The following is a 24,581-nucleotide window of genomic DNA, read 5'->3' on the forward strand; positions in this document are numbered from 1 at the left end:
TATTGCACTCGAGAGTGTTTTTTTAATTAAACATTCCAGTTTCTGACACATTCCAGCAACGCCAGACATGGCAACACAAACACACAAACTCTCACAACAGCCCTACATCCTGTGCATGTGCTCTTGTATTCCAGAATGTGGGCAGAGGCTGCAGGCCTTGACCTCTCTTCCCCGCTGATGGATTCCCTCGTTCCTTTTCCAGGGTTCTTTTGGGGGGAATTTAACAAGCTGCCATGTCACCAGAGAGACCTGCGCTGGATCTCTCACAGCCCATGGGCTGGTACCAGTTCACGTACCATCCCTCCCAGGGGGTCTCACGGACTCAGAGACAGCGCCAGGCGGTCCGCGGGGCAGTCTCCCGGTCTCCGCAGCGAAAGGGCCGAAGAACGCAGAGGGGCGGGGGGGGAGGAGAGAGGAGAACTGTGAGGTGTGAGGGGCAGAGGGGGGCAGCAACACTGACAGGGAGAGAGACAGAGAAGTGAATGGAAAGGAGGAGAGAGAAGGAGAGACAGGCAGCGAGAGCAGAAGAGAGGGAGAGAAGTGCAGAGAGGGGAGGAGAGAGGAGAGACAAGCAAAGTGAGGAGAGAGAGAGGGAGAGACGTACAGAGAGAGGGGGAGAGAGAGGGAGAGGCATACAGAAAGAGGAGGAGAGAGGAAACGACGCTCAGAGGAGAAGGAGAGAGAGGAGAGACATGAAAAAAGAGGAGGAGAGAGACAGAGAACTGCAGAGATAGAAGGTGAGATAGAGACAGAGGTGCACTTCCTACTGCACTGCGACAAATATTCTGGGATTAGGGAATCATTCTTCCCCAAATTTACAAATCTAATCCCAGAATTCCCACACCTGCCAGAATCACAACAACTCCCAATCCTACTGGGAGGAGGGAACTCAGTTGAACTGGCAGCCCAGTATGTGATCTCCTGTCACAGCCTGAGGAACAGTGAGCCTGTCTCCCAATAATACTCCATTTATCTATATGTAAATATCTTATGATTGTGTCTTTATTGTAAACGTCTGTAGATTTTTTGTTTTATGTTAATTGTATTTAATTTGCTTTGGCAACACCGATTGTCCTCATTGGTCATGCCAATAAAGCACCTGGAATTGAACTGAATTGAGAGTCTCCCAATGGGAGAGAGGGACAGGGACACGGCGGAAGATGGAGGGGGGCAGAGCTCAGTGGAGGTGGGACAGGAGACAGAAGGACAGGGAGAGGGGAGGAGACACACAGAGGAGGCAGGGGGGTGTTGAGGGTTAGAGGTCACTGCCCAGCCTCTCGATCTCATCCAGGAAGAACAGGAGGTCGTCGCGGGTGAGCTGGGGGGACAGCACCACTGCGCGGAAGAAGTTGACGCGGTCGTGCTGGGGCTGGTAACCCACCATCATGCTGCCCTTGCGGACCATGCGCTCCTTAATGGTGGGGGCCACCTGAGAGAGAGAGAGAGAGTTACCTCAGAAGCCAGATCTCGGGGAAACAGGTACCACTTCACACTGGAGCACACAACCAGCTACACATACCTTGGCCTGCCGATCAGCTCATCTGGGAGTTTTGACCTGGCAGTGAAGGCACTGAGGCTGTCTACATCATTACAAGGAGGCTCTACAACATCTGCCCCCCCACCCCCCATAAAAATCTGGCTGCAAATATTTGAATGTGTAATCCAACCCATTGCTCTATATGGCAGTGAAGTGTGGGGTCCCCTCACAGACCAGGATTGCACTAAACGGGTCAAACACCCCACAGAAACTTTGCACATGGAGATCTGTAGAAACATCATCCATGTGCAGAGAAAACACCTAACAATGTGTGCAGGGCTGAATTAAGCCAATGCCCATTATTAATAAACATACAGAAGAGAGTATTAAAGTGTTGGCTACACTTAAAAAACAGTGACCAAAAGGCACTGCTTTAAGCACCACAAGGAACTACTTAGCTAAGAGCTGAGCCCAACAAAGAGCCCTCTGAGCCAGTTGGTCCTGAGGCTCACTGACCTGAGCCACACCGACACCAGCCAGCCTCAGGACAGCACTCCTAGAGCACCACAACTCAACCACATCACAGCACAGATTAAACAGCAATATCTCACACACTGGGACACACACACACAAACACAACATAAACTGGGATGCTACAGAACCCTAAACGGACAATACACACTAGCCGAATATTTGACCAAGATAAGAAACAGCAAAAAGAAACAGACCCTGATGAAGTACAGGCTCAGTGACCACAGCCTGGCCATAGAAACTGGGCGACACAGGCAGACCTGGCTGTCCAGAGGGGACAGGCTGTGGTACCACTGCCAGCGGGGAGAAATTAGCAGAGGTGCACTTCCTACTGCACTGTGACAGATACTCTGGGATTAGAGAAACATTCTTCCCTAAATTCAGAAGTCTAATCCCAGAGTTCCCACACCTGCAAGAATCACAACGGGTCCCAATCCTACTGGGAGAGGGAGGAGGGAACTCAGTTGAACTGGCAGCCCAGTATGTGATTTTTGTTTTGTTTCGTTTCATGTTAATTTTATTTTATTTGCTTCGGCAAACACTGATTGTACCCATCAGTCATGCTAATAAAGCACCTTGAATTGAATTGAATTGAATTGAATTGTAAGGTGAGCCCAGAGATAGGAGGAGGGAGAGGAGAGGGGTGAGCCCAGAGAGAGGAGGTGGGGAGAGGAGGGGGGTGAGCCCAGAGAGAGGAGGAGGGAGAGGAGAGGGGTGAGCCCAGAGAGAGGAGGAGGGAGAGGAGAGGGGTGAGCCCAGAGAGAGGAGGAGGGAGGGAGAGAAAGGTGACCCCAGAGAAAGGAGGAGGGAGGGAGAGAAAGGTGAGCCCAGAGAGAGGAGGAGAGAGAGAGAGAAAGGTGGAGTGGCACAGAATACACTGGCAAAGAAAATGAGCGTAAAAGGCAGGCAAATCCTGGGGAAAACTCAAAAGAGCCGCGGCGCGTGTTTACAAGGAATGTCCACTCTAGAGTTCGAGCCGACGGCTGTGTGTCCCCGAGACAGCAGGGGGCGATGTCAGCAGCACCCCGGGGGTGTCTGCGATCACTCCCCCAAGACCTCAGCACCTGGCATCAAGGTGGCATCAAGTCCTGACCTCTCCATGGGCAGCAGGGTCTATCTATAGCAGCATTATTAATAAACCCGATTCCCTGCACCCCCTAAAAAGGAGAGCACACTGGTGTCGGGGGGGTGGGGCAGCCACTGGGGAGAGGGACAGGCATGGGAACTATTCCAGAACCAGCATCAGGTGACAGACAGCTGTGGGAGAGACGGGGAGGGAGGAGCAGATCTCTCGGGGTGCGGACGGAGGCTCTTCGACGACAGTCGTCTGCTCTCGCCCACCTTGGCCAGCCGGTCCCTGTAGTCCTCGCTGCCCTCCTGGCCTCTCAGACTGGGGGGCGCGTACCAGAAGCACACGTTCACAAACTCCGGCTGCACCGTGGGGCAGAGAGAGAGAGAGAGAGAGCCGGGTTACACACCGATCCCCCGCCATGACACTCAGGGTGCAGGAACGGACAGCCCGCAGTGGGGCTTTCCAGCTCAGCTGTCCAGTTCGCCCGATGGTTCTCTCAGTTAAGGAAACAAATTCCCACTTCTTAAGGTGCTGCTGGTTTCAAGAGCTAAAGAACACTGCTGGGCTCCAAACCCTAGAAAACCAGGACCGGACAGTCCTAGGACCCAATTCAATTATTTAATATTTTATCGACAAAGTCAATCCAGCAGACCTCTTCAGAGTCAGCACAGCCTAGAGGACACAAGTGGAAACTGCATTTCCCCTTCTTTACACCAGCCGTGGTGGGAGTGTGGAACAAGCTGCCCAGCCACTCTGTTGAAGCCAATACCCTGGTTTCTTACAAGGAACAGCTGGAAAAGCTCCGCCAACCAGAACAGGAGGCACAAGTTACACAAAGGGTGGTGGGACTCTGGAACAGGCCTCCAGTCACGTTGCCGAAGCCAGTACCCTGGATTGTATCGAGAAACAGCTGGACGAGAGCCGCAGCTCAATTAGCTAAGCTACCGAACCGGATAGATGGGAGGAATAGCCCCACTCATCTGTGACTTCTACATATTTCATACACATTGCAAGTGGCTCTGAATAAACCAGCTGCTAAGCAAGCTAATGATGGTGATGATGATGATGATGAAAAAGTCCCCACAGATTGGAGCCAATTACCCTACACACCCTTGAACGAACCCCTCACCTCCACCACCAGCTGGAAGCCCTCACGTTTCTTCATCTCCTCCACAAGGAACCTGGAGAGAGAGGAAGAAAAGAATCAGTTCCAGGCCATCATGAGAGATACGCTGGAGAACAGCGCCCCCACCTGGAGCGCCGAGGAACTGAGAGTGCTACGCACAAGGGAAAAATCCCAACGTGGGCGAGTGACTGCAAGCTCTCACACTGACACCCCAGTGTCCACACATAGCAGTACAAGAGGGGGCAGTGAAAAAGACTGGGGCAGGAAGAGACAGAGGGAGAGACGGAAGGGGAGAAACAGGCGGAAAAGAAGCAGCAGCAGCTGCAGCTGGGGGGGGGTGGTGGCAGCAGCCGGCTCAGCAGCGCCACCTGGTGTAAGCGAAGGCCTTGTCCACGCGCTCCTCCAGCCCCCGCGTCCCCACGGCCTTCCACATGAGCCACAGCTTCAGGCAGTCCACCTTGCGGCCGCACTGCACAGACTTGTCCCCCGTGTCGTAGCTCAGGTCGTAGAACTTGTCCTGCTGGAACAGGTAGGTGGCGTTGGCGCAGTGGCAGCGCTTCAGCAGGTTCTGCAGAGGGGCGGAGGAGACCGACAGTTCACTACGCGAAAGCCTGCAAAAATGTTTCCGACGGTGTTCCGCCACAGAGCGGACAAGATAAACACACATGGCTAGTCGTAACAACATAACAGAAAAAGAGGTTCAATTCAATTCAAGTTTCAGTAATCATAACTGCTTACACTGATATAGCGCTTTTCTGGACACTACACTCAAAGCGCTTTACAGGTAATGGGGAATCCCACTACCACCACCAATGTGCAGCCCCACCTGGATGATGCAACTGCAGCCATAGTGCACCAGTACACTCACCACACACCAGCTCTCAGTGGGGAGGAGAGCAGAGTAATGAAGCCAATTCATAGATGGGGATTATTAGGAGGCCACGATTGGTAAAGACTAGGGGAAAATTTGGCCAGGACACCCCTCTTTCTAATAATCTGGGGAAGATATTTTTTACGGTACAGTCCAACACAACGACACAACAAGGAAGACAAACATTCCCAACAGAGAAGACAGTACGATGCTGTGACAGGAGATGAGAGAGTTACTTTACATTGTTTGAGAGTGATTATTGCAGTGGGAATGAAAGACTTCCTGAGCCTGTTACTTTTACACCTGCAGACACAGAGGCGTCTCCCAGGTGGGAGCAGTGTGAATTCACAATGGAGGGGGTGAGACACGCGCTCCATAATGCAGACATCCTTTGACGGAGACTTACAGTAGTGTCCTTGAGCAGGAATGCGGAGCACTGCAGCCCTGCCATCAGCATCTTGTGGGGGTTCCAAGCCACTGAGTCTGCCCTGTGCACACACAGTACTGGGGGTTAAAGGTCATGACCCTGGACCCCAGGTGAGGTAGCTAGAAGCAGACAGCTCAGGGCTGAATGTGTCTGCAGAGGACGAGACCTATGACCTCAGTGTCTGCTGGCTTTCAATTGCTTTAATCTTTCTTCTGAGCTCTTCCACCTCATGTGGGACTCAGGAGAAGCACATGGCAACCTGGAGCAGGCACAGGGTTCAGGATTTGACTGGAGATGCTAGATTAGGGATCACTCACCTCTCAATCCCCTTCATCAGATGCCTGTGTTTCTTGGAAAACAGCACACTTCCGCCCCAGGCAGCCTGAGAGTACAGACAGAGAAGAACAGACTCATTCCCTTCATCAGTCATCCCTCAGTCTGCGAATACACAAGGTGTCTCACAACGGGACTCGTTTGCAGCTAAAGAGCATTTCTGCATCCCACACTGGATGATGTATGCGAGATAGGAATTTGGGGGAGATCCTGACTGGCACAGGATCTGACACTGAGATGCACATGGTGTCCATCTGTGGTCACTCTGTGGTCCAGTTTCAGGGTTGCAGGGATCTAGAACAAGCTGCCCAATTGGGTAGTTTGATTCCCTCAAAAAACACCTAGAAGGGATCAATAAGTCACTCTCCGCCATTCGAGTCAGTTGGGCTTCACTTTTCCTGGGACGATCTCTCATCCGTCCGAATGTACTCACGTCCACGTGTAGCCAGAGCCCGTGCTTCTCACACACATCTGCGATCCGGTCCAGGGGGTCGAACGCCCCCAGGATGGTGGTACCAGAGGTAGCACTCACCAGGAAAGGCACAGCACCCTGTGGGGCGAGGAGAGGGAGTCGGGAGTCCAGGTGCAGCTCCTCTCACACCTGTACACACTGCCTGTTGGTCCATACACTCTCACGACAGGACTGCACCAAGGACAGGCACACACTGGCACACTCACACACCCACAGGCACACGCTTCTCGCACACTCACACACCCACAGGCACACGCTTCTCGCACACTCACACACCCACAGGCACACGCTTCTCGCACACTCACAGGCACACGCTTCTCGCACACTCACACACCCACAGGCACACACAGCTCACACACTCACACGCTTCTCGCACACTCACATATCACAGGCACACGCTGTCTGTACACTTGCACACTCACACGCACACACTGCCCGCACACTCACGGGCACACACTGCCCGCACACTCACGGGCACACACTGGCCATAGACTCGCACACTCGCAGGCACACGCTGCTCGCACACTCACACACAGCTCACACACCCACAGGCACATGCTTCTCGCACACTCACACACTCACAGGCATGTGCTCACACACATACAGCCCTGAGAGGAAAGCCAGTAGAAGATTCCCTCTCAGACTCTAGAATCTGCGCCTCTAACACCAATTTCCTGATCTAGAAATGCGCAGGTTTCTGAAAGTGGGCTTTGCTGCTGGAAGAGAACAGATTTTAACCTCCTCCCAAGCACAAAAGCAGCTGAACCCAGTTTCCTTTCCCCTGGATTTCGCTTGAAGTCCAAATTCCCTAGAATCCCAGCGATGGATGATGGAGGAGACCTGCCTGGGATTTAGCCAGCTCAATCTTCTCCTCCAGGTCTTCCGGAATCATGCCGCCCCTGCAAGATAAGGAGAAGAGGAAGAGGGGACAGCAAGAGGCCTTGATGCCATTTAACCACGACGAACACATCCTGTGGACACGTAGCACGGAGTGCGGTCACCAAGGTATCCACCCGGCCGGCTATACCTGGGGTCCACCCGGACAGGGTGCACATTCTCTATCCCGATGCCCTGGAAACTGGCCGACTTCCTGACAGAGTAGTGGCACTAGGAAAAGACAAACACACAGTCTTATTCCCGACACTTCGCAACACGCCCTGATGTCTTTCGTCTCTCAAGGTAACGATGCCCATCCCCCCTACAAGCCACATAGATGTATTATTCTAAGACCTATTCTAGGTCTTAAAAAGCCCCCCTTCAGTCACGTAGCCTACAGAGTCTGTGTGGGACGGAGCCCTACTCTCGGACTGGCTAGGCAGCCAGATCTACATTCCGATTGGCTGAGATCTTGCCCACCTCCCTAGCGTCAGGATGCATGGGCCTGTGTCCAGCGGAGAGAAACCTCCCCTACAGTATTTTCCTTAATCCTCTCTAAGGTTTCATTGAAACGTTTGGGAAATTCAATCAGTGCAGAATTCCGGCAGGGTTCTGTGACGGTCAAGCCACATTCCGGCCTTGCTTTGTCAATAAATCCTACTGATCCGAGACAAGTGAGGTGGGCTGATTATAGAAGCCTGAGCCTCCCACCCCAGGCTGTGCTGCCAGTGAACCCCCTGTGGTGTTTCGGGGAAGCGGCGCGCCCCGGGTGCCCCTCGCTGCTCTCACCTCCTGGGACGCGAAGACGGCGAGGCGCGGCACGGCCCACAGGCCCCGCAGTTTGACCTCTGGGAAGGCCCGGTACCGCGCCAGGTTCATGGCATACATGTTGGACACAGAGCCGCCGGGGCAGAAGATCCCATCTCCCGCCGCCCAGCCGACCAGAGAGCGCAGCTCGGACAGAACCACCTCCTCCATCAGCACGAAGACCGGGGCCACCTCGTACGTGTACCTGGGTGGGCAGACAGGAGCGGGCTCAGAAAGACCCACAGGCCCTTTTCCAGCTCATTAGGGGTGCGCTCTGAGGAGGCCCCATGAGGCAAGTCCAGCTTGTTGTAATGACTGGTATCCCAGCCTGCATCCAGCAATCTTTCAGTTTATGCCCTCCGCTCCCCCTCCTCCCCTGCTAATTGGGAATTGCCAACTGTTTCTTTACTTCTCGGCTCGCAGCAGCGACTCCCACGCTGGACATGGAAAACAAGGAAGAACAGACGCGCCACACCCCCTCCTCCCCCCCCGGACCACCTACCCATTGCATCCATCACATCAGGAAGAGCCGAGATGCGCTTTGAGCTCTGCAGCCCCCACTAGCTTAGAGGAGGGTGATGGACATTGCAATGATGTCATCATTACAAGAAAAACAGGAAACATCGTCTCCCCGAGAGCTATTTCTAACCTTGCCCCAGGTGGTGCTCTGCCACGTGGGTAATCCTCATCACAGGTGACTGAGCTGGCTGGTGGCAGGAGCCCAGGACCTGGACAAACGGAGCTCAACCTTCGTTTCTCGTTTAGACCTGTGGCTATAACCTTGCTCAGCAAATGGTTCTTGTGTGCGTACATATGCATTTAGTTTGTGAGTTTTCTTTTATATTGCCCGCTGCTGTAAAATAAAATAAATGGCCCCTTGGGGATAATGAAGACTCTCTCCCTCTCTCTCACCTAGAGTGAATGCTTCTACAGGCCGAGCCAGCCAGTAGGGGGTGCAATTCACCAGCAGTTGGTTCTGGTTGGCCAAAACATTTTTCCAGCAATGGAATGCATCTTCCCTCGACTTGCTCCAGCCCGGCTTCAACATCCCCCCCACCCCCACTAGACAAACTCTCATGCTCTCAAGGTGAAATGTGTCTGTTCGGTTGGTAAGAAAAGCTCCAACATTTACTGGCTGGTGTTGAGGGTCTCCGTGAGGAAGCGTCCGGCCAGGGAGTGATAGTCCACTCCAGCAAACAGCTGGTTGAAGAACAGGGGGTGATCTGCAGAGGAGAAACGCAAATCAGCAACAACTGAGACAGCTCCTGCATCAACCACAGCCTCCAGTCACACAGAACGGTGTTGCCTCTGCAGGGCCAGGCCTGTTATTCAGCGAAAGGCTTGGTGGTTCAGTCTGCCACTATCCTCCACGTGTAGCAGCAGAGCGCAGAGCAGAGACTGCTGCTTAAAATCAGCGCTGGCAGGGACAGCCGAGGGGACAGGTTTACAAAGGGCTCTGTGGGCTGCTGTTGTGGGAGGTCTTTCCTGTTGTTTAGAGAGACACTTAATGAGGTGTAAGTAGTTTGTAGAGGTGCTGGCAGGGGTGTCTGTGGGCAACAGGGGGGCGAAGCTTGGTACTGGCTGAGGCGCCTGGGTATGGTCGAGAGGGGAGGTACCCAGGGCTGTAGAGTGCTGCTGTGTCTCTGTGCTCTACTGGGGTAAAAGAGGACACGAGGTGCTATCTTGCAGGTGGCATTGGACTGCGGGGTGTCCCAGCGCTCTTACGGGTCTTGACGCTGTACTTGGCCACATCTCGAACCCGCTGCAGCAGCCGGCCATGGGACTCCCCCACCTCCTGCAGATCCAGGTCCAGCAGCGCCCTCAGCTCCTCGGGGTCGCGCCACTCGCACACCTGTAGGGGGCAGCAGTATTGCACTTGACATCCTGCACAGCAGTCCGACGCAGCGACCCGCTGGCTCGCGGTAATGTGGCGTTACACCGACAGCGACCCGCTGACTCGCGGTAATGTGGCGTCACACCGACAGCGACCCGCTGACTCGCGGTAATGTGGCGTCACACCGACAGCGACCCGCTGACTCGCGGTAATGTGGCGTCACACCGACAGCGACCCGCTGACTCGCGGTAATGTGGCGTCACACCGACAGTGACCCGCTGACTCGCGGTAATGTGGCGTCACACCGACAGTGACCCGCTGACTCGCGGTAATGTGGCGTCACACCGACAGCGACCCGCTGACTCGCGGTAATGTGGCGTTACACCGACAGCGACCCGCTGTCTCGCGGTAATGTGGCGTTACACCGACAGCGACCCGCTGACTCGCGGTAATGTGGCGTCACACGGCCAGCGACCTGTGGTACAGCGAAGACGGACGGATCAGCCTGACCTTCTCCTGCCTGTCCGTCCCCTTGCGCAGGGCCTCTTCCAGGATAATCTCAAAGGCATCGGTGAGGAACTGCAGCCCCTCGTCATGGTCAGTCAGTGGCCCGTTCAGGTGTGGCCCCCCCTTCACCCCTGAGACAGAGGGAGATGGGAGAAGAGGGCGTAAGAAGTCACAGCTGTTGCCCCTAAGCACTGTCCCACATGCCTCACGGATCAGGGAGGGGCCGTCTGTCCTGACCTCGGGGGAGAGGGGAGTGAGGGGCTCTCTCCCTGCGTCACAGGGGTACAGTCCTTTACTACTGGGTAGGAAACGGGGCAGGGGCAGCTGACAGAGACATGGGGGACAGGAGAGGGGCAAGTAAGTGTTAATGGGTCACAGATTCAGCCAAGATGACCGTTTGTGAGAGGGAATGTTCGAGCAAATCCTGCCCCAACCGGTCATGTTTCTCGGACCTTCCTTGGTCCACAGTGGATTTTGCTGACCATGGCTGAATTAACCCTCCCCCCCCCCCCAACTTCTGCATTTTTTTTTATTCCAATTTTGGGACCTTTGCATACTTGCATTATTGTCCTAGGTCGTGCACCAGCGCTCCTGGGAAAATGCCCCTCTGGGCCCGGCGAGGGAATTAAGTTACTGTCCGTGTCTGCCTTCGGTGCAGCTGACCTCCATGGCAGTGTTAGCCCACACTGTCAGCTTTGAGTCAAGGAGGGTTCGGTTTGTAAAACAATTCTAATGTCAGAGTTCGCCTGAGAGGGTAAATAATAATAATAATAATAATAATAATAATAATAATAATAATAGCTTACACTTATATAGCCCTTTTCTGGACACTCCACTCAAAGCGCTTTACAGGTAATGGGGATCCCCTCCACCACCACCAGTGTGCAGCCCCACCTGGATGATGCGACAGCAGCCATAGTGCGCCAGAACGCTCCCCACACACCAGCTCTCAGTGGGGAGGAGAGCAGAGTGATGAAGCCAATTCATAGAGGGGGATTATTAGGAGGCCATGATTGATAAAGGCCGATGGGAAATTTGGCCAGGACGCCGGGGTTACACCACAGAGACCACAGAGAGTCAGGACCTCGGTTTTACGTCTCATCCGAAGGACGGCGCCTGTTTACAGTATAGTGTCCCCGTCACTATACTGGGGCATTAGGACCCACACAGACTGCAGGGTTAGCGCCCCCTGCTGGCCCCACTAACGCCTCTTCCAGCAGCAGCCTTAGTTTTTCCCAGGAGGTCTCCCATCCAGGTACTGCCCAGGCTCACACCTGCTGAGCGTCAGTGGGCTGCCAGTTGTGAGTTGCAGGGCGATATGGCTGCTGGCCATAAAAGGTCACGGATACCTGCTGCTGCTTTTAGACAGCGCCCCAGAAGCCTCACTGAGCCCTGAGCCTGTGGTGCCCAGCCCTGGCCCTGGCGCCCCACACACCTGCTGGCTCTCAGGAGATCACTGAGCCTCGCTTCATCTGAGGAGCTGCTTCGCTGGAACATTTGCCCTTTGTTTCTACTCACAAGCTTGGGATCTTATTTCACTTCCAAAATACAAAGGGTTCGAGCTGCAACATGTGTGGGTCACCAGGCCCAGCACTGGGGACGCCTGCCCAGAGCCCTGCCTCCGGCCCGCACCCCTGCGCTACGGAGCGGGCGTGGCCTTCGGGGGCGCTGGCAGTCCGAGGGGCACCGTTATAAACAGGGTACCGGGACCCCCAGACCCTCAAACGCTTCTATCAGCCACGAAACGCGGAGGGGTTTCGATGTGCGGTGAAGAGACCTGTCGTCTCGTCCGCCCAGGACACAGAGACAGCACAGGGACCGTCACGGGCTCCTTGTCGCGAGGGGGCGGCAGTGGGGCCGTGGCTGTGGCTGTATGTGCAGCCTGTGCCGCCTACTGTATGTCATATCGGAGCCGAGCAGTCACGCCCACCCTCCAGGGCACGAGGAAGATCTTTGCCTCCGTGCATTAGTCCTTTTTTTATAACGGGACCGGTGTGAAGGAGCCCACGGTGGACTATTGCTCTCGCTACCCCGAGCCCGTGAGCGCACCTGATCTCCCGAAACACGCCCTCGGCTACATCGGTAAGGAACGCCGCTTACAGCCCGGACTGTCTGACGTCACCGCCCCCCCCCCCGTCCCGTCTGCGCCCCTGCGGCCGCTGCCAGGGCAACCCGCTCCTTAAAGGAATGGAGAGCGCGTGCGTCTCGCTGTCGGGGAGCGTTCGCGTTCGGCGAGCTCGCCCTCCGCTCGTGGGCACGACGGGGGCTCGTGCACGGCCGGCGGACTGGTGTTTTGTGACAGTCGACCGCAGCACGAGAGGGCAAGAGAGGGGCGGGGCCGGGCCCGGTGCGCTGTTTCTGGGCTGCCGTCACCGCCCCATTCCGCGGAGAGGTCAACGGGTTCTTCCCACACGCCCCCCCCCCTCGCATTTTTACACCTCCTTAAGGGCCTTGAGCCCACTTGTCCGTGACGGGCTGTCACCGTCACTGTGACCCTCGGTGTAGTGATAATTGCACGAATGTTAGTGTTCTCAGCAGTACCGTTCATCTGTATCACGATTACATTAGAAACATAATAATAATTACCAGATGTGCTGAATCGGGGCTGCGAGTTCCTAAAATGAATGTCTAATTCGCTATCATAATTCATCTGTGTTGACGTGCAGGGAAAGCCGAATGTAGCCTACATTCCAAGACGTTTCCTATCGCGGCTCTTGAGGGACCCGTAGAAACTGACGGCCTAAAAGTCGACACGCCACAACTCAAGGGCAGCAGCCGTGCTGGCGCCGGACCCAGGGCTGCGCGTCAGAAGAACTTCTTCCGACGTCGGTCCTGCTCCGACGGACCCGTCCTGCTCGCGTTTTCCATGAAGCCCCCCTCTGCCCCTGCTCGGTCGGAGCCCCAGCAGTCCGAGCCGTCGCCGAGTATAGTAACTCACCGAGCAGCCCGGAGCGCCCCACAGTGTCCCGTTTCAAAGTAATAAGGGTTGATTGAGCCCCTCCGCCGGCTTGGGGGGGCAGATTCGGCTGATTTCACCCTACAGTACCCCCAGCGTAGCGGCTACACTTTGTCACTGCGTCCCTGCACAGCTAAATCTCCTTCCCGTTTTGTGGCAGCTCACGGTGTGCAGTTCTGTACCCCGCTGTCCCACCACCGCCTTCTTCGTTGCGTGATGTCAGCACCGACTGATCAATCAAATCAAGTTCAAGTTCAAGCCATATTCAAGTATACAGAGGAGCGAGATATCGTTCTCCAGGTCGGGGGAACTTCACAGGCCACTTTTTTTGTTTCTAAAAATCAAACTGTATAGCTCGTGCAGACACTGCCTCCCGAAGCAAGGATGCTGAAGCGCCTAGAAGAGCGCGTGTCGGCGTGCCCGCTATCCCCAACGCGCGCACTCGGACAGCGTGGGGAATTGTGACGTCAGAGCTCTGAACCGCACCGGGCGCTATACCAGATGTATATCCCACCTATCAGACCTACTTCAGGTGGTCCATTGCGGAAGATAAACACGGATGTCCACGGGTTAGGGTTGGTGCCCAGGTGTGTTCAGAAATTCAAAGGGGATTGGCACAGCGAGGGCCCTGCTGTAATTACACACCCCATTCAGGGAACAAGCACCCACAGAAATAACAGACAAACACCTCCTTTTAGAGAGTGCAAACGGGCAAGAGTCGAGGAGAGAGAGAAGCTGTTTGATAGCGGGCTGGAAGAAAAAGGACCGGACAACGCCGGAGCAATTTTTTTTTTCCTAGGTTATAAAATCTCCAGTTTTTTGTCTGGAATTTTCCATTCCCCAAATCCCAGTCTTGTTTTTTCAGTCTCTCAAAAAGTTCCTCCCCCTTCTCCTGCGCGTGGGAAACGGCTCTCGAGCGCAGCAGTGCCCCAGCAGCTGCGCGCTGTCAAGCAGCTGTAACTCTGCCCCGCGCTTCAGCGCAAGAACCCCGGGCACTTCCTACTAAAGGACACTGCTGGGTTCAACACACAGCCGTGTCTGCTTCCAGACCCAATTCACGCTGCGTTTTACAAACGGCAGCCAGAGTGCCCGCTGAGCAAGTCGGAGAGACACGAAAACCCGACGCTTGAAGAAAGATATACAGTATGTTCCGCTGTTTTATGTAGACGGAGGAGTGGAAACGATATAATCCCGTTTTCCTCCGAATATATGACAGAGCAAATATACAAAACAACAGCAAAAACAAAAGATACATTGCGCCTAAGCAGTGTTAAAGAATTGCATCCCCATTCAATGAGATGACATGACCATGTACGGTACAGCAGCCCTCATTAACCGAATGCTCGGTCCTATTGACTGGCGGGCTGTGTTTCCACACTAGGTGCTCGTGCGGTTTACCTTCGCTGTCTCCGTTCTGGTCCGGAGTCTCGCCGGGAGCCCTCGCGGCCGCGCTCATCTCGAGACAGTGTGGGCCGACTGCAGGGCAGGACGGGTCTGTCGCCGCGGGGCGCCCGCAGGCCGGCCGAGCACCTCGAGCCGGGCAGCCAATGAAAGCGCGGGGACACCGCGCCGAGCGCGGGGCACGCGAGGGGCTGGGGGCGTGGAGGGGGGGGGGGGGGTATTTGCAAGGAGCGAGGTCTCCTCTTTCACGCCTTCTCCAAGTTCGAGAAAGATTTGGTTGTCTGGAGAGACAACGCGATAACGCGCCCGACCAACCTGGGGGTCAATTTACAAAGATGCAAGACTTTCTGCATTTATTTCCCCTTCAAGCGTGGAGTGTGTATATTGTTACATGGGGGGGGCTTTAAAATGTGTGATTGATCTTCAGGTATGTTGTCGATCAGAACACGGCAGAACAGCAACAGGTCGTCTGCCTGCTTCGCCCACCCGGCTCTCCTCCTGCGTCGGAATGAGTTCTGAAATCTGTAACTCGAGTACCGGGAGTGCAGGGCGGCGGCAGGATGCCGTAGCGAGCCAAGCGCTCGGAGGGGCACTGGGGGCTGAGCCGAGCCTGCGCTGTGCCGACCCCGAGTAAGCCCTGTGCCGCCGAAAACCCGCTGCCTCCAGCTGAGGCTACACTTGGTCGCCGCGTCCCTGCGCGGCTAAATCTCCTTCCCGTTTTGTGGCAGCTCACGGTGTGCAGTCCTGAACCCCGCTGTCCCACCACCGCCTTCCTCGTTGCGTGATTGTCAGCACCGACTTATCAATCAAATCAAGTTCAAGTTCAAGCCATATACAAGTATACAGAGGAGCGAGATATCGTTCTCCAGGTCGGGGGAACTTCACAGGCCACTTTTGTTTCTCTAAATCAAACTGTATAGCTCGTGCAGACACTGCCTCCCGAAGCAAGGATGCTGAAGCGCCTAGAGGAGCGCGTGTCGCCGTGTCCGCTATCCCCAACGCGCGCGGCCGACGGGCTCAGCAACTCTTCCAACACTAGCGGGGGGTGCGAACAGGCGAGGCTTTTAAACGGGGGGGCGGCTGAGGTGCCCTTCATCAGCCGAGGCTTTGCAGGAAGAGACACCGCTCCGATGCGGTTGAACCAAGCCCCGCGGCAGGGACTGCGACTGCACGGACTGCTCGGCTCAGACAGGAAAAACAGCACCTGGCTAGCGGCCAAGGGCACACAGAGGTCAACCAGTTCGCACTGGCCCTGTTTGACTTGGGGGGAAGCGAAGTCGGGGCCAACAGGTCCAAAGGTATCGAAGATCAAGTAATTTGGCCCAAGTCCAGCTGACCGCCTGCCAGCCCAGGGAGGGGGAGACAGTCTCTTTCCTGCAGCCCTGGGGGCCCAGGTCAGACCTAGGACTCCCAGAGAGCAGACAGGACAGGCACTATTGAGCAACAGAAGGATCTACTTCCAGCAAACACTGGACACAGGGGGGAGGATGCAAGGGTTTCTAGTCATGTGCGGTCAGAGGATAGAAACTATGGAAAAACACAAACAAAAACATCCCCATGCTTGTCTTCTCCTTCTTGTCAGTCTCATTCATCCATCTATCCATTTTCTAATTGCTTCATCCACTTCAGGGTTGCAGGGAACCTGGAGCCTTTCCCAGCAGGCAACAGGCACAAAAGTGTAATGTAATGTTAATGTTTCTTTATTAGCCCTATAAAATTTCTTGCATTAGGAATGCGTCTTTTCGCATACCCCAGCTTTTCTCCATGGAGACACAGACACAGAGACAGGGAGAGAAGCTTGGGGTCAGAGCGCAGGGTCTGCCATTGTACGGCGCCCCTGGAGCAATTAGGGTTAAGGGCCTTGCTCAGGGCCCAACGGAGTAGGATTCCTCTGCCGGCTGCGGGATTTGAACCGGCAACCTTCCAGTCACAGGCGCAGATCCCTAGCCACAGAGCCACCGCTCTGGACAGGGCACCTGTGCATCGCAGGGCACAGACACAGACACAGACACTCACAAGCAGGGCCAATTTTCCCAAAAACCAATTAACCCACCACAATGCCTTGAACTGTGGGGGGAAAACCAGGTGAACAACTGGAGAACATGCAAACTCCACACAGACAGCACCCCAGAGCTGGAACTGAACCCAGGGCCCCAGTGCTGCAGGGCCACAGACCCTTGACGGTGGATGTCCCAGTGGGATGTGGAGATGAGCAGAGGGCTGGTGACCTCATGGTGAAAGCGTGGTGCAGCAGTACAGTGCGACTGAACCTGTCTTCCAGCCATATACACAGTGCACACAGGGTTCGAATTCCCACGCCATAATGTAACTTTACACGCACAATGGCTGGCAGGGACCAGCAGTGAGTCACTGCCTTGGAGCACTGTCCTTGCCCAGATTCTGGATCGCACGCAGATCCGTTTGGAATCCGTGGACAGGAGGGACGGTTGTATTTCCGAACCCCCTTGACGCAGCCTCAGGCTGCAGGGGCTGATTTTCCTTTTTTTCCCCTTATTGGCATTCCCAGCGTTTGGAATTGGAGCTAGTGAAAGCAGGCTAACTTTGATCTCATGGGTTTTAGTCATGTGATCGTCAATTACAAAGGAGAGGTCATTCAGCCCATCTAGTAATTAGCTAATTGCTTCGGGGATCTCATCCAGCTGTTTATTGAAACATGCCAAGGTATCGACTTCAACAACATGGCTGGACAGCTCGATCCACACTCCCACCACCCTTTGTGGAAAGAGGGTTGATAGTAGGTGCAGTAGCTACCTTTTGGGAACACAGAAAGACACCTCTGGCTTCCCTTGTTTTTTTGCAAAAAGCTACATCCTACTGGCATACAGTGGAAATACTTCAGACCTGTCTCTTGACATATTTCCTGTGCTGCATTAACGCCACAGCCCATGTTCTTTACTGGCACAGAAAGAGCAAGTTTTCAAACAAATTCCTAGAGGATATTTTTTTTATTAGAAACAAACCCTTGCACACCTTCCAGGAATGTCCTGGGTGGCTTCCAGAGATGCATACCTTTTCAGTCTGCTCCAAGTGGGAAGAATGGAGCCCTTTTCTCTCCTGCCCAAAGAATTCTTAAACTCAGGATGGGATAAGAGGCAGTTCTGCAATGCAATTCTGTGTGCTTCAAAAGCAAGGTCTCCTTCAACCAGGAGCCTTGCTTGTCTGCCCAGGACCACTCCCGGAAAGACGTTGATTTTAGAGACTGTCTGGCCAGCGAGAGCATGTTAGACCTGGATTACATCCAAAGTCCATCCCGCTCACTAATCGGACATTTTACAAATGTGGTGCTTTGATTTCGCCAGGATTCTTTCCAGCCCATCGGATACCGGGATCGTGGCTCGAACGTTTGATATGATCCCATCCTTCATCCGACTTGCAGCATGTTCAGTTAGGGAACCCGGGGGTGAGGATATTGTCTTAATTTCAAAAGCAAGACAATAATATTAGGGCTTGTGGGACTCAAAGCTGAGTTTGTTAAGATCCCTAGAAAATGTGTTAATCACAAAACATTTACTTTACTGGCACAGTAAACCAGCCTAATCTCCATATTGATTCAGGTAATAAGATAAAACCATTACTGGTTAACACACAGGCACATATAACACGTTATCAATTCCAGTAAAACAGAAGGATTACACAGTCACATGTTACACGTGCAGAGACATGGCCAAAGTAATGATTGATAATTCAATCAATAGGTACGAGCAGAAAAGAGTCTTAAAAATATCTGTTTTATGTGTATTATGGTCCGGATCTTAACAGTTTTTCAGTTTGCAAAGAAATAAATAAAAACAAGAGTTTCCCTTAAACTGTGTTTCTAGAACAATTTAACTCTGATCAATCACACAGAGCAGTTGACTACAATTAATTGAATTATTTTCAGACCGTTTGGAACACAAATCTTCCGCCCTCAACAAATGAGCTCTATGATTGGTTTACAAATGAGTTAATGGGATTGATTTGGGTTGAACCAGAAAACACACAGGACATGGGTTCCCAGGAATTCTGTTGTAGAAACCAAACCCTTCTCTTTTGTTCCAATTTCCTAATTACAGGAGACCTGTGTTCAGTTTAATAATAATAATTGCTTACACTTATATAGCGCTTTTCTGGACACTCCACTCAAAGCGCTTTACAGGTACTGGGGACTCCCCTCCACCACCACCAATGTGCAGCCCCACCTGGATGATGCGACGGCAGCCATAGTGCGCCAGAACGCTCACCACACATCAGCTATCAGTGGGGAGGAGAGCAGAGTGATGAAGCCAATTCATAGATGGAGATTATTAGGAGGTCATGATTGGTAAGGGCCAACGGGAAATTTGTCCAGGATGCCGGGGTAACACCCCTGCTCTTTTTTGAGAAACGCCCTGAGATTTTTAATGACCACAGAGAGTCAGGACCTCAGTTTTATGTCTCATCTAAAGGACATCACCTTTTTACAGTATAGTGTCCCTGTCACTATACTGGGGCATTAGGACCCACATAGACCACAGGGTGAGTGCCCCCTGCTGGCCCCACTAACACCTCTTCCAGCAGCAACCTTAGTTTCTCCCAGGAGGTCTCCCATCTGGCTACTGACCAGGCTCACACCTGCTGAGCTGCAGTGGGCTGCCAGTTGTGAGTTGCAGGATTTATATGGCTGCTGGGCAGCCATTTGGGGCAGATCTGGAAATTTGCTTTCATATCAAATGGCATGTAACTGTATCAACTCTGTGCCCCGATGTTCAGAACTGCCCTCAGTCGGGTCCGCAAACGGAAATGCAGCCCACCAGACCCGCAGAATGAAGAAGCCTGTAGCTGCTCGAACACGGAACGGGGCGGGGCTACACCTGGGTGGAGCCAAACGTTTATCCCCGCCCGTCGCGAGTTCTCATTGGCAGAGCGAGAAGCCCGTCGCTGCGGGACATGGGCGGGGCTACACATGGGTGGAGCTGAGCGTTTGGCCTTGCCCGTCTCAAGAGTTTTCTTCGGCAGCTCTTGCCCGAATCCCTTTCTGAGTTCTAATAAGACGCGGACAGATCAGGAGAATAACATAGCGGTAAGGAAAGTTGCACATTTTAATGATCTTTTACTGGATAAAACTCTCGCCAGGCTACTTTTTAATGTTTCCCTTAAACCTTAAACCGAAGGCAGTGCTCCGGACAAGTGGGCGGGGCTGAATACGTGACAAGAATGGGAATACAATTCTAATTTCTTAAAAAAAACTGTTTAGCTCTGTCCATATGTTTATCCCCGCCCCGTGTTCTGCTGCGAGGGGTACTTAGCGGATGCTCGTCGGGGGCGTGTCTGATATAGGCCACTCCCACGGTGGGCGGGTCCGTTACAGACACGTGTCTGTTCATCGTCAATTGAGTAATCGGAAATATCGTCCGGTAGAACCCAGAGAGGCTTTTGTGTGCTGAAGCTATTGGAAACAGGTACTCAGGGCTGAAAATAAATAAGCATACTGATCAAATAAGTCTTCAATTAGCGTTGGAGCCCCTGAGCTCAGCTGGAAATGAATCCGGCAGACAGCGTTCCGGCAGGAGGAGTTAATGAAACAATTGTCTTGAAATTAAATGTCTTTACTTCTGGTGAGATATTGTGTCTCATAGTGGCAAAAGAAGATAAGAAATAATTTGTAGACAAAATATCTTTTTTTTCACCAGAGGAGTATAAAAAGTATTGCTTACCAGTGAGATCAGTCTTGCAGTTGCACTGTGAGGCCATGATGGTGGGACAGTCGTGCAGATTTCGTTCTCGTTTCGGATCCAGACGTTTTCTTTATCTTATTTACTTTTTCCTCGCTTGTGTACCGAGGCGCACCGACTCGATACAGAACAGACAGCGAGGCAGGGAACGGGGATAATCACCCGGATGACGTCAGCGCACGATCAATAGGGATGGTACAAACCCCGCCCCGGCGGGATCGGGTGATCTGAGCACGGGGACAAGGGTGCACAAGGGTGAAATCCCAGGGTGAAACAACGTGATACTTCTCGAGAGAGAGGTTATTGCAGGACAGCGCGAGGCAGCCGTGGAGAAAAAAATAATAAACATCCAGATTTCTTTTCCTCTTCTACCCTAAAAAGGGGGGAGTTAGAAAATAATCGACCGAGAAACTGGATGAAGAAGTTTGCCGTCCGAGAAGCGATTAACCCGTGTGCTTCTGTTCACAAAACAAACGCCCTTTGTGTCGATTTGTTAAGTTCTCGGATCTTAATAAGAAAACTATAGTTGTGCGTCTAATTGAATAAACCCATACCACGGTCTGGGAACTGGTCAGAAAATTAATTCAATTATTTCTAAAGTTCAATTAGCTTCCATTATTCAATTATTTCTAAAGTTCAATTGGCTTTCTAACACCGGCTTTGTGACCCCGCACACCCGCAGGTTCCCGCAGAGTTCTGCTGTCGTGTCTGAAGCCTTAATTGACCTGCTAATTGATTGAAACGCTCTGCTCTCGGGTCCTGAACGCGGCGGAGGTAGCCTTATTAACGACTGCGCTTCACCTTAACCAGCTAGGCGCCCAGTCAGTCCTCAGCTCCTCTCGGACTGCTCGCCCACCGCCGGGGTACCTGGGGGGCACAGCCGGGCTCTGTGGCCGAGGAGAGACTGGTTAGGATCCGAAGGCTTGTGTCTCCGCTGCCTGTCAGATACGTAGACTGTAACTTGAGCTGCGCGCCACTGCAAAAACGTATCGTCCCAGGATAAATGGTAGCCATCCCTTTCCTTACCTCTTCCAATTCGGAGTCGCAGGGCGCTGGAGCCTGTCCTGGCAAGCAACGGGCACAAGGCAGGGTACACCCCGGACAGGACGCCAGTCCATCACAGGGCACACCGACACAGACACACGCACTTTCATTAAGTCATGTTAAAACGGAGGTGGGAAGTTTTCAAGTTGTTTTTTTTAACAGCTCTTTCCAGGCTTAAACCTCAGAACGGCGCTCTAAATCCTCGCGATGTCTTTAAGAGAGAAAAAAATAAAGATTGGAAAAACTCTGCTCGAGTCTTTGGCACAACGCCGTGCACTTTTTTTTAGGAATTAGAAAAAAGGGGGAAAGCAGACCCAGAGTTCTAAATCGGCAACCAATGATTGTTTTAAATATCCCCTAATTACACTGGACGAGATGAGAATGACGGCTTTGGAAACGCAAGTATCTAACTTTCAGGGCGAAAACGACTGCGATAAACTGTAGGCGCAATAAGGCGCGCTTTGCTTAACTTGCATCCACACGTATTATGGAAAAAGCACCATGCCTTAAAATGACTATAAATGCGCTTACAGAAAGTCCTTGATCGGTCTTGACCTTTGAATGTATGAGATTAGCGAAAAAGCACATTGCTGCGCACACCTAAGACGAGAAGCTAATGGAAGGCTGCACCCGCCTGTTCACTCGTGTCTATTCCGCTATTGTCCGCTAGGGGTCTCCACCCCGCTCTGACAGACGCTGGACGGTGCTGTAGACTGGGCATTCGTGACACTGCTGGTCACGCCTTCACGGGATAAACTGAGGAATAAGCAAAGGTTTATTCAACGTTTCAGCTGTTCATCTGTTCCAGCAATATAGGCAATATCATACCATATAGGCACAACATTTACACCCGCAGAAGGCTCCACAGCCCAAACGTTGTTTCTTTTCTTCTCTTTTCAGCCTGGAACTAACCTTTACTTGTTCCTGCAGCTCCCTGCTTAAAACTGAGAAATGGCAGTCCTTGGGGTTTGGTACGGAGTGGAAAAGTGGCAAGGGATTCCGCGCATTCAAATCTTGAAATCAACTTTGTTGCAAGTAGCAAAAACAAAACAAGGGCTCTCCTCCCCTTGAGTGGGGCTGCACTCCAGGGGGTGGGACGTGGCTCCCCTCCTGCATGTTAAGGCCTGGAGATCCTTGGGGATAGAAAAAATCTGAAAACACAAGCAATTCTGTTTGCTGTGCCCAACGCCAGCCTCTGGCCGTTTGCCTGGATGTGACATTAATCCAGATCTCTTATTTTAGTTCGTCTCTTCTCCAACATCTGCTAATCCTCCTCATTCTGCAACATCTGCAAACCTGGCAGGCTCACTTATTAAAAATGCCTACATAGGGTTCATCTTCCCGTTTGCTCAGCGGGTCATTCGTGACGGGGACTTCACTGGCCTGAGGGAAGGTAGATTCTCCACTAGCAGGTGAAACAAAATGGCATATAGCAGGCAAGATGCATCTCAATTCAGCCCAGCGGGGAATCTCCTTCTTAAAGATTGTGAACCTGGAGGCAGCACACATGCAGGGAAATGTGCACATTTTTATTGTGAACGGGTTAATGAAAAAGGAGGACAGAAAAAGGGGTGAAAGTTCTCGTCTAGTCTAATAGTGGAGAGCTACAGAGATCTGTACTGGGACCACTGGTCTTCCTAATGTGCATCAATGATCGAGATTCTGGTATAGTCAGTAAAGTTGTCATGTTTGCCAAATAAATAGACACAGGAAGATAAAATTCGTGACTGGGGAACGCCAGGAAACTGACAAGTTTAATCTAGACAAGGGCAGGGTGTTGCACACAGGCAGCAAAACCATGAACAAAACAAAGTGGGGAATAACTGAGCTAGAGAAGGCTACTTATGGAAAAAGACTCAGGTGTTTTTATTGACACATTGATTACATCTTCTAGATTTAAGGGAAAGCTATGAAAAAGGCAACAAAATGTTAGTGTGTGTGTATATATATATAAAAAAGTCCAAAGTGTAGCCAAATCAAGGGATGTAGAAAATGGCTTTTGCAGTAATAAAGCCTCAGGTAGAATATTGTAGACTTATGGTCATTACAGTATGGAAAAGATTGCTGCACTGGTGTCTGTCCAGAGAACAGTAACCAGATGTATTCTGTGGCTGAAGGGACTGAACCTTTTTGATCTTGGACAAAAAAAAGACTACAAGCAGACTTTGTACAAGTATTCAAAGTCAACGCAGAGGGGTCAGGGGTTCAGTGTCAACACTGAATCACAAACCAGAGGACCAGTGCCAACGACGTGGAAGTGCACTTAAAACGGAGAACAGAAGTTGCTTCTTTATACAAAGGGTGGCAGGAGCAGGGAACAAGCCGCCCATCCATGTGGCTGAAGCCGATTCCCCGGTTTCTTTCCAGAAACAGCCGGATCAGATCCTCGGAACGATAAGCTGGTGATGTCGGGGCCTCCTCCCCTGTGTCAGGAGGGCTCCAGGAGGAAGTCGAAGGCCTCGGGGTGCAGGGGCGAGCCGTCCTGGGACAGCAGGGCGTGCAGGCGCGCCGCGGTGGCGCCCCGCTTCTCCCGCGTCCTCCAGGCGCGCAGCATGGCGAAGACGCGCTCGCAGTGGGCGTGCGGGTTCTCCTCCGCGCAGTGCTCCAGCCGCGCGCTGGGCAGCCCCAGCAGCAGCCGCCCCACCTGCTTCCACTCGTGGCCCACCTGGGAGGCCAGCTGCATCAGCTGCCGCTCCGACACCAGCGCCACGCCTGCAGGGAGAGGGGCGCCGTGAGCGGGGCCACGGCTTCCTGCTCGGGGTCTCAGGGCGGCAGAAGCCTGTCCCAGCAGGCAACAGGCGCAAAGCGGGGTCTTTTGTGGGCAGGACACCAGTCCGTCAGGGGCCACACACAGACACAAGGGCCAACTCTCCCGGGAGCCACTTTGGACTGTGGGAGGAAACCCACACGAACACAGGGACAACGTACAAACTCCACACGGACAGCACCCCAGGAGGGCCCCAGTTCTGGCTGGCAGCAATTGCTTACCACTGTGCCACCGTGCCACCCAGTAAGACACCAGTGAAGCATCCACTCTCCCAAGCTGCAGCTCAGAAAATATTTGTGGTGCAAAGTCACTCACCACCCTTGTAGGGGGACTAAGAGCCACTTGATTATATCAGTATAGTGTGCTATA

At 53.0% G+C, this 24,581-nt stretch overlaps 2 protein-coding genes and 1 long non-coding RNA gene across 9 annotated transcripts in view; 1 reads left to right on the top strand and 2 right to left on the bottom strand.

Moving 5' to 3' along the window:
• Positions 1 to 20,565, bottom strand: csad (cysteine sulfinic acid decarboxylase). Of its 2 annotated transcripts, none has more exons than XM_069186979.1 (14): positions 20,384 to 20,565; positions 10,337 to 10,464; positions 9,718 to 9,844; positions 9,125 to 9,215; positions 7,975 to 8,197; positions 7,337 to 7,416; positions 7,154 to 7,208; positions 6,271 to 6,387; positions 5,822 to 5,886; positions 5,484 to 5,565; positions 4,575 to 4,774; positions 4,210 to 4,261; positions 3,350 to 3,439; positions 1 to 1,429 (listed from the first exon to the last, which is right to left on the bottom strand). In XM_069186979.1, exons 1-14 carry the CDS (start codon positions 20,418 to 20,420, stop codon positions 1,256 to 1,258), a joined length of 1,521 nt encoding a protein of 506 aa, XP_069043080.1. In that variant the 5' UTR covers positions 20,421 to 20,565; the 3' UTR covers positions 1 to 1,255. The 2 variants fall into 2 exon arrangements, with proteins under 2 accessions (XP_069043080.1, XP_069043075.1); XM_069186974.1 differs by lacking the exon at positions 20,384 to 20,565 and adding an exon at positions 14,688 to 14,865.
• LOC138237710 (uncharacterized) overlaps positions 19,641 to 24,581 on the top strand; it is a 14,403-nt gene continuing 9,462 nt past the window's right edge. Inside the window, exon 1 of the long non-coding RNA XR_011189057.1 lies at positions 19,641 to 19,749. This is a non-coding gene — a long non-coding RNA (uncharacterized lncRNA). The remainder of the gene's footprint in view (positions 19,750 to 24,581) is intronic.
• LOC107077035 (uncharacterized) overlaps positions 23,166 to 24,581 on the bottom strand; it is a 10,859-nt gene continuing 9,443 nt past the window's right edge. For all 6 annotated transcript variants that reach the window (XM_015344318.2, XM_015344317.2, XM_015344315.2 and 3 more), the window contains one exon: positions 23,166 to 24,157. In XM_015344318.2, the coding sequence (XP_015199804.2) occupies positions 23,874 to 24,157 (284 nt within the window). In that variant the 3' untranslated portion in view covers positions 23,166 to 23,873. The remainder of the gene's footprint in view (positions 24,158 to 24,581) is intronic.

This window comes from Lepisosteus oculatus, chromosome 1, assembly GCF_040954835.1.
Source record: "Lepisosteus oculatus isolate fLepOcu1 chromosome 1, fLepOcu1.hap2, whole genome shotgun sequence".
Lineage (NCBI taxonomy): Eukaryota > Metazoa > Chordata > Actinopteri > Semionotiformes > Lepisosteidae > Lepisosteus > Lepisosteus oculatus.

Coding starts and splice junctions, on each gene's coding strand:
- csad (XM_069186974.1), bottom strand. CDS start 14,745: ATGAGCGCGGCCGCGAGGGCTCCCGGCGAGACTCCGGACCAGAACGGA. Junction 8,198..9,124: donor GAGACCCTCAACACCAGCCA/GTAAATGTTGGA, acceptor CTGCCCACCCAG/GTACACGTACGAGGTGGCCC. Junction 7,417..7,974: donor CCGTCTTCGCGTCCCAGGAG/GTGAGAGCAGCG, acceptor GTCTTTTCCTAG/TGCCACTACTCTGTCAGGAA.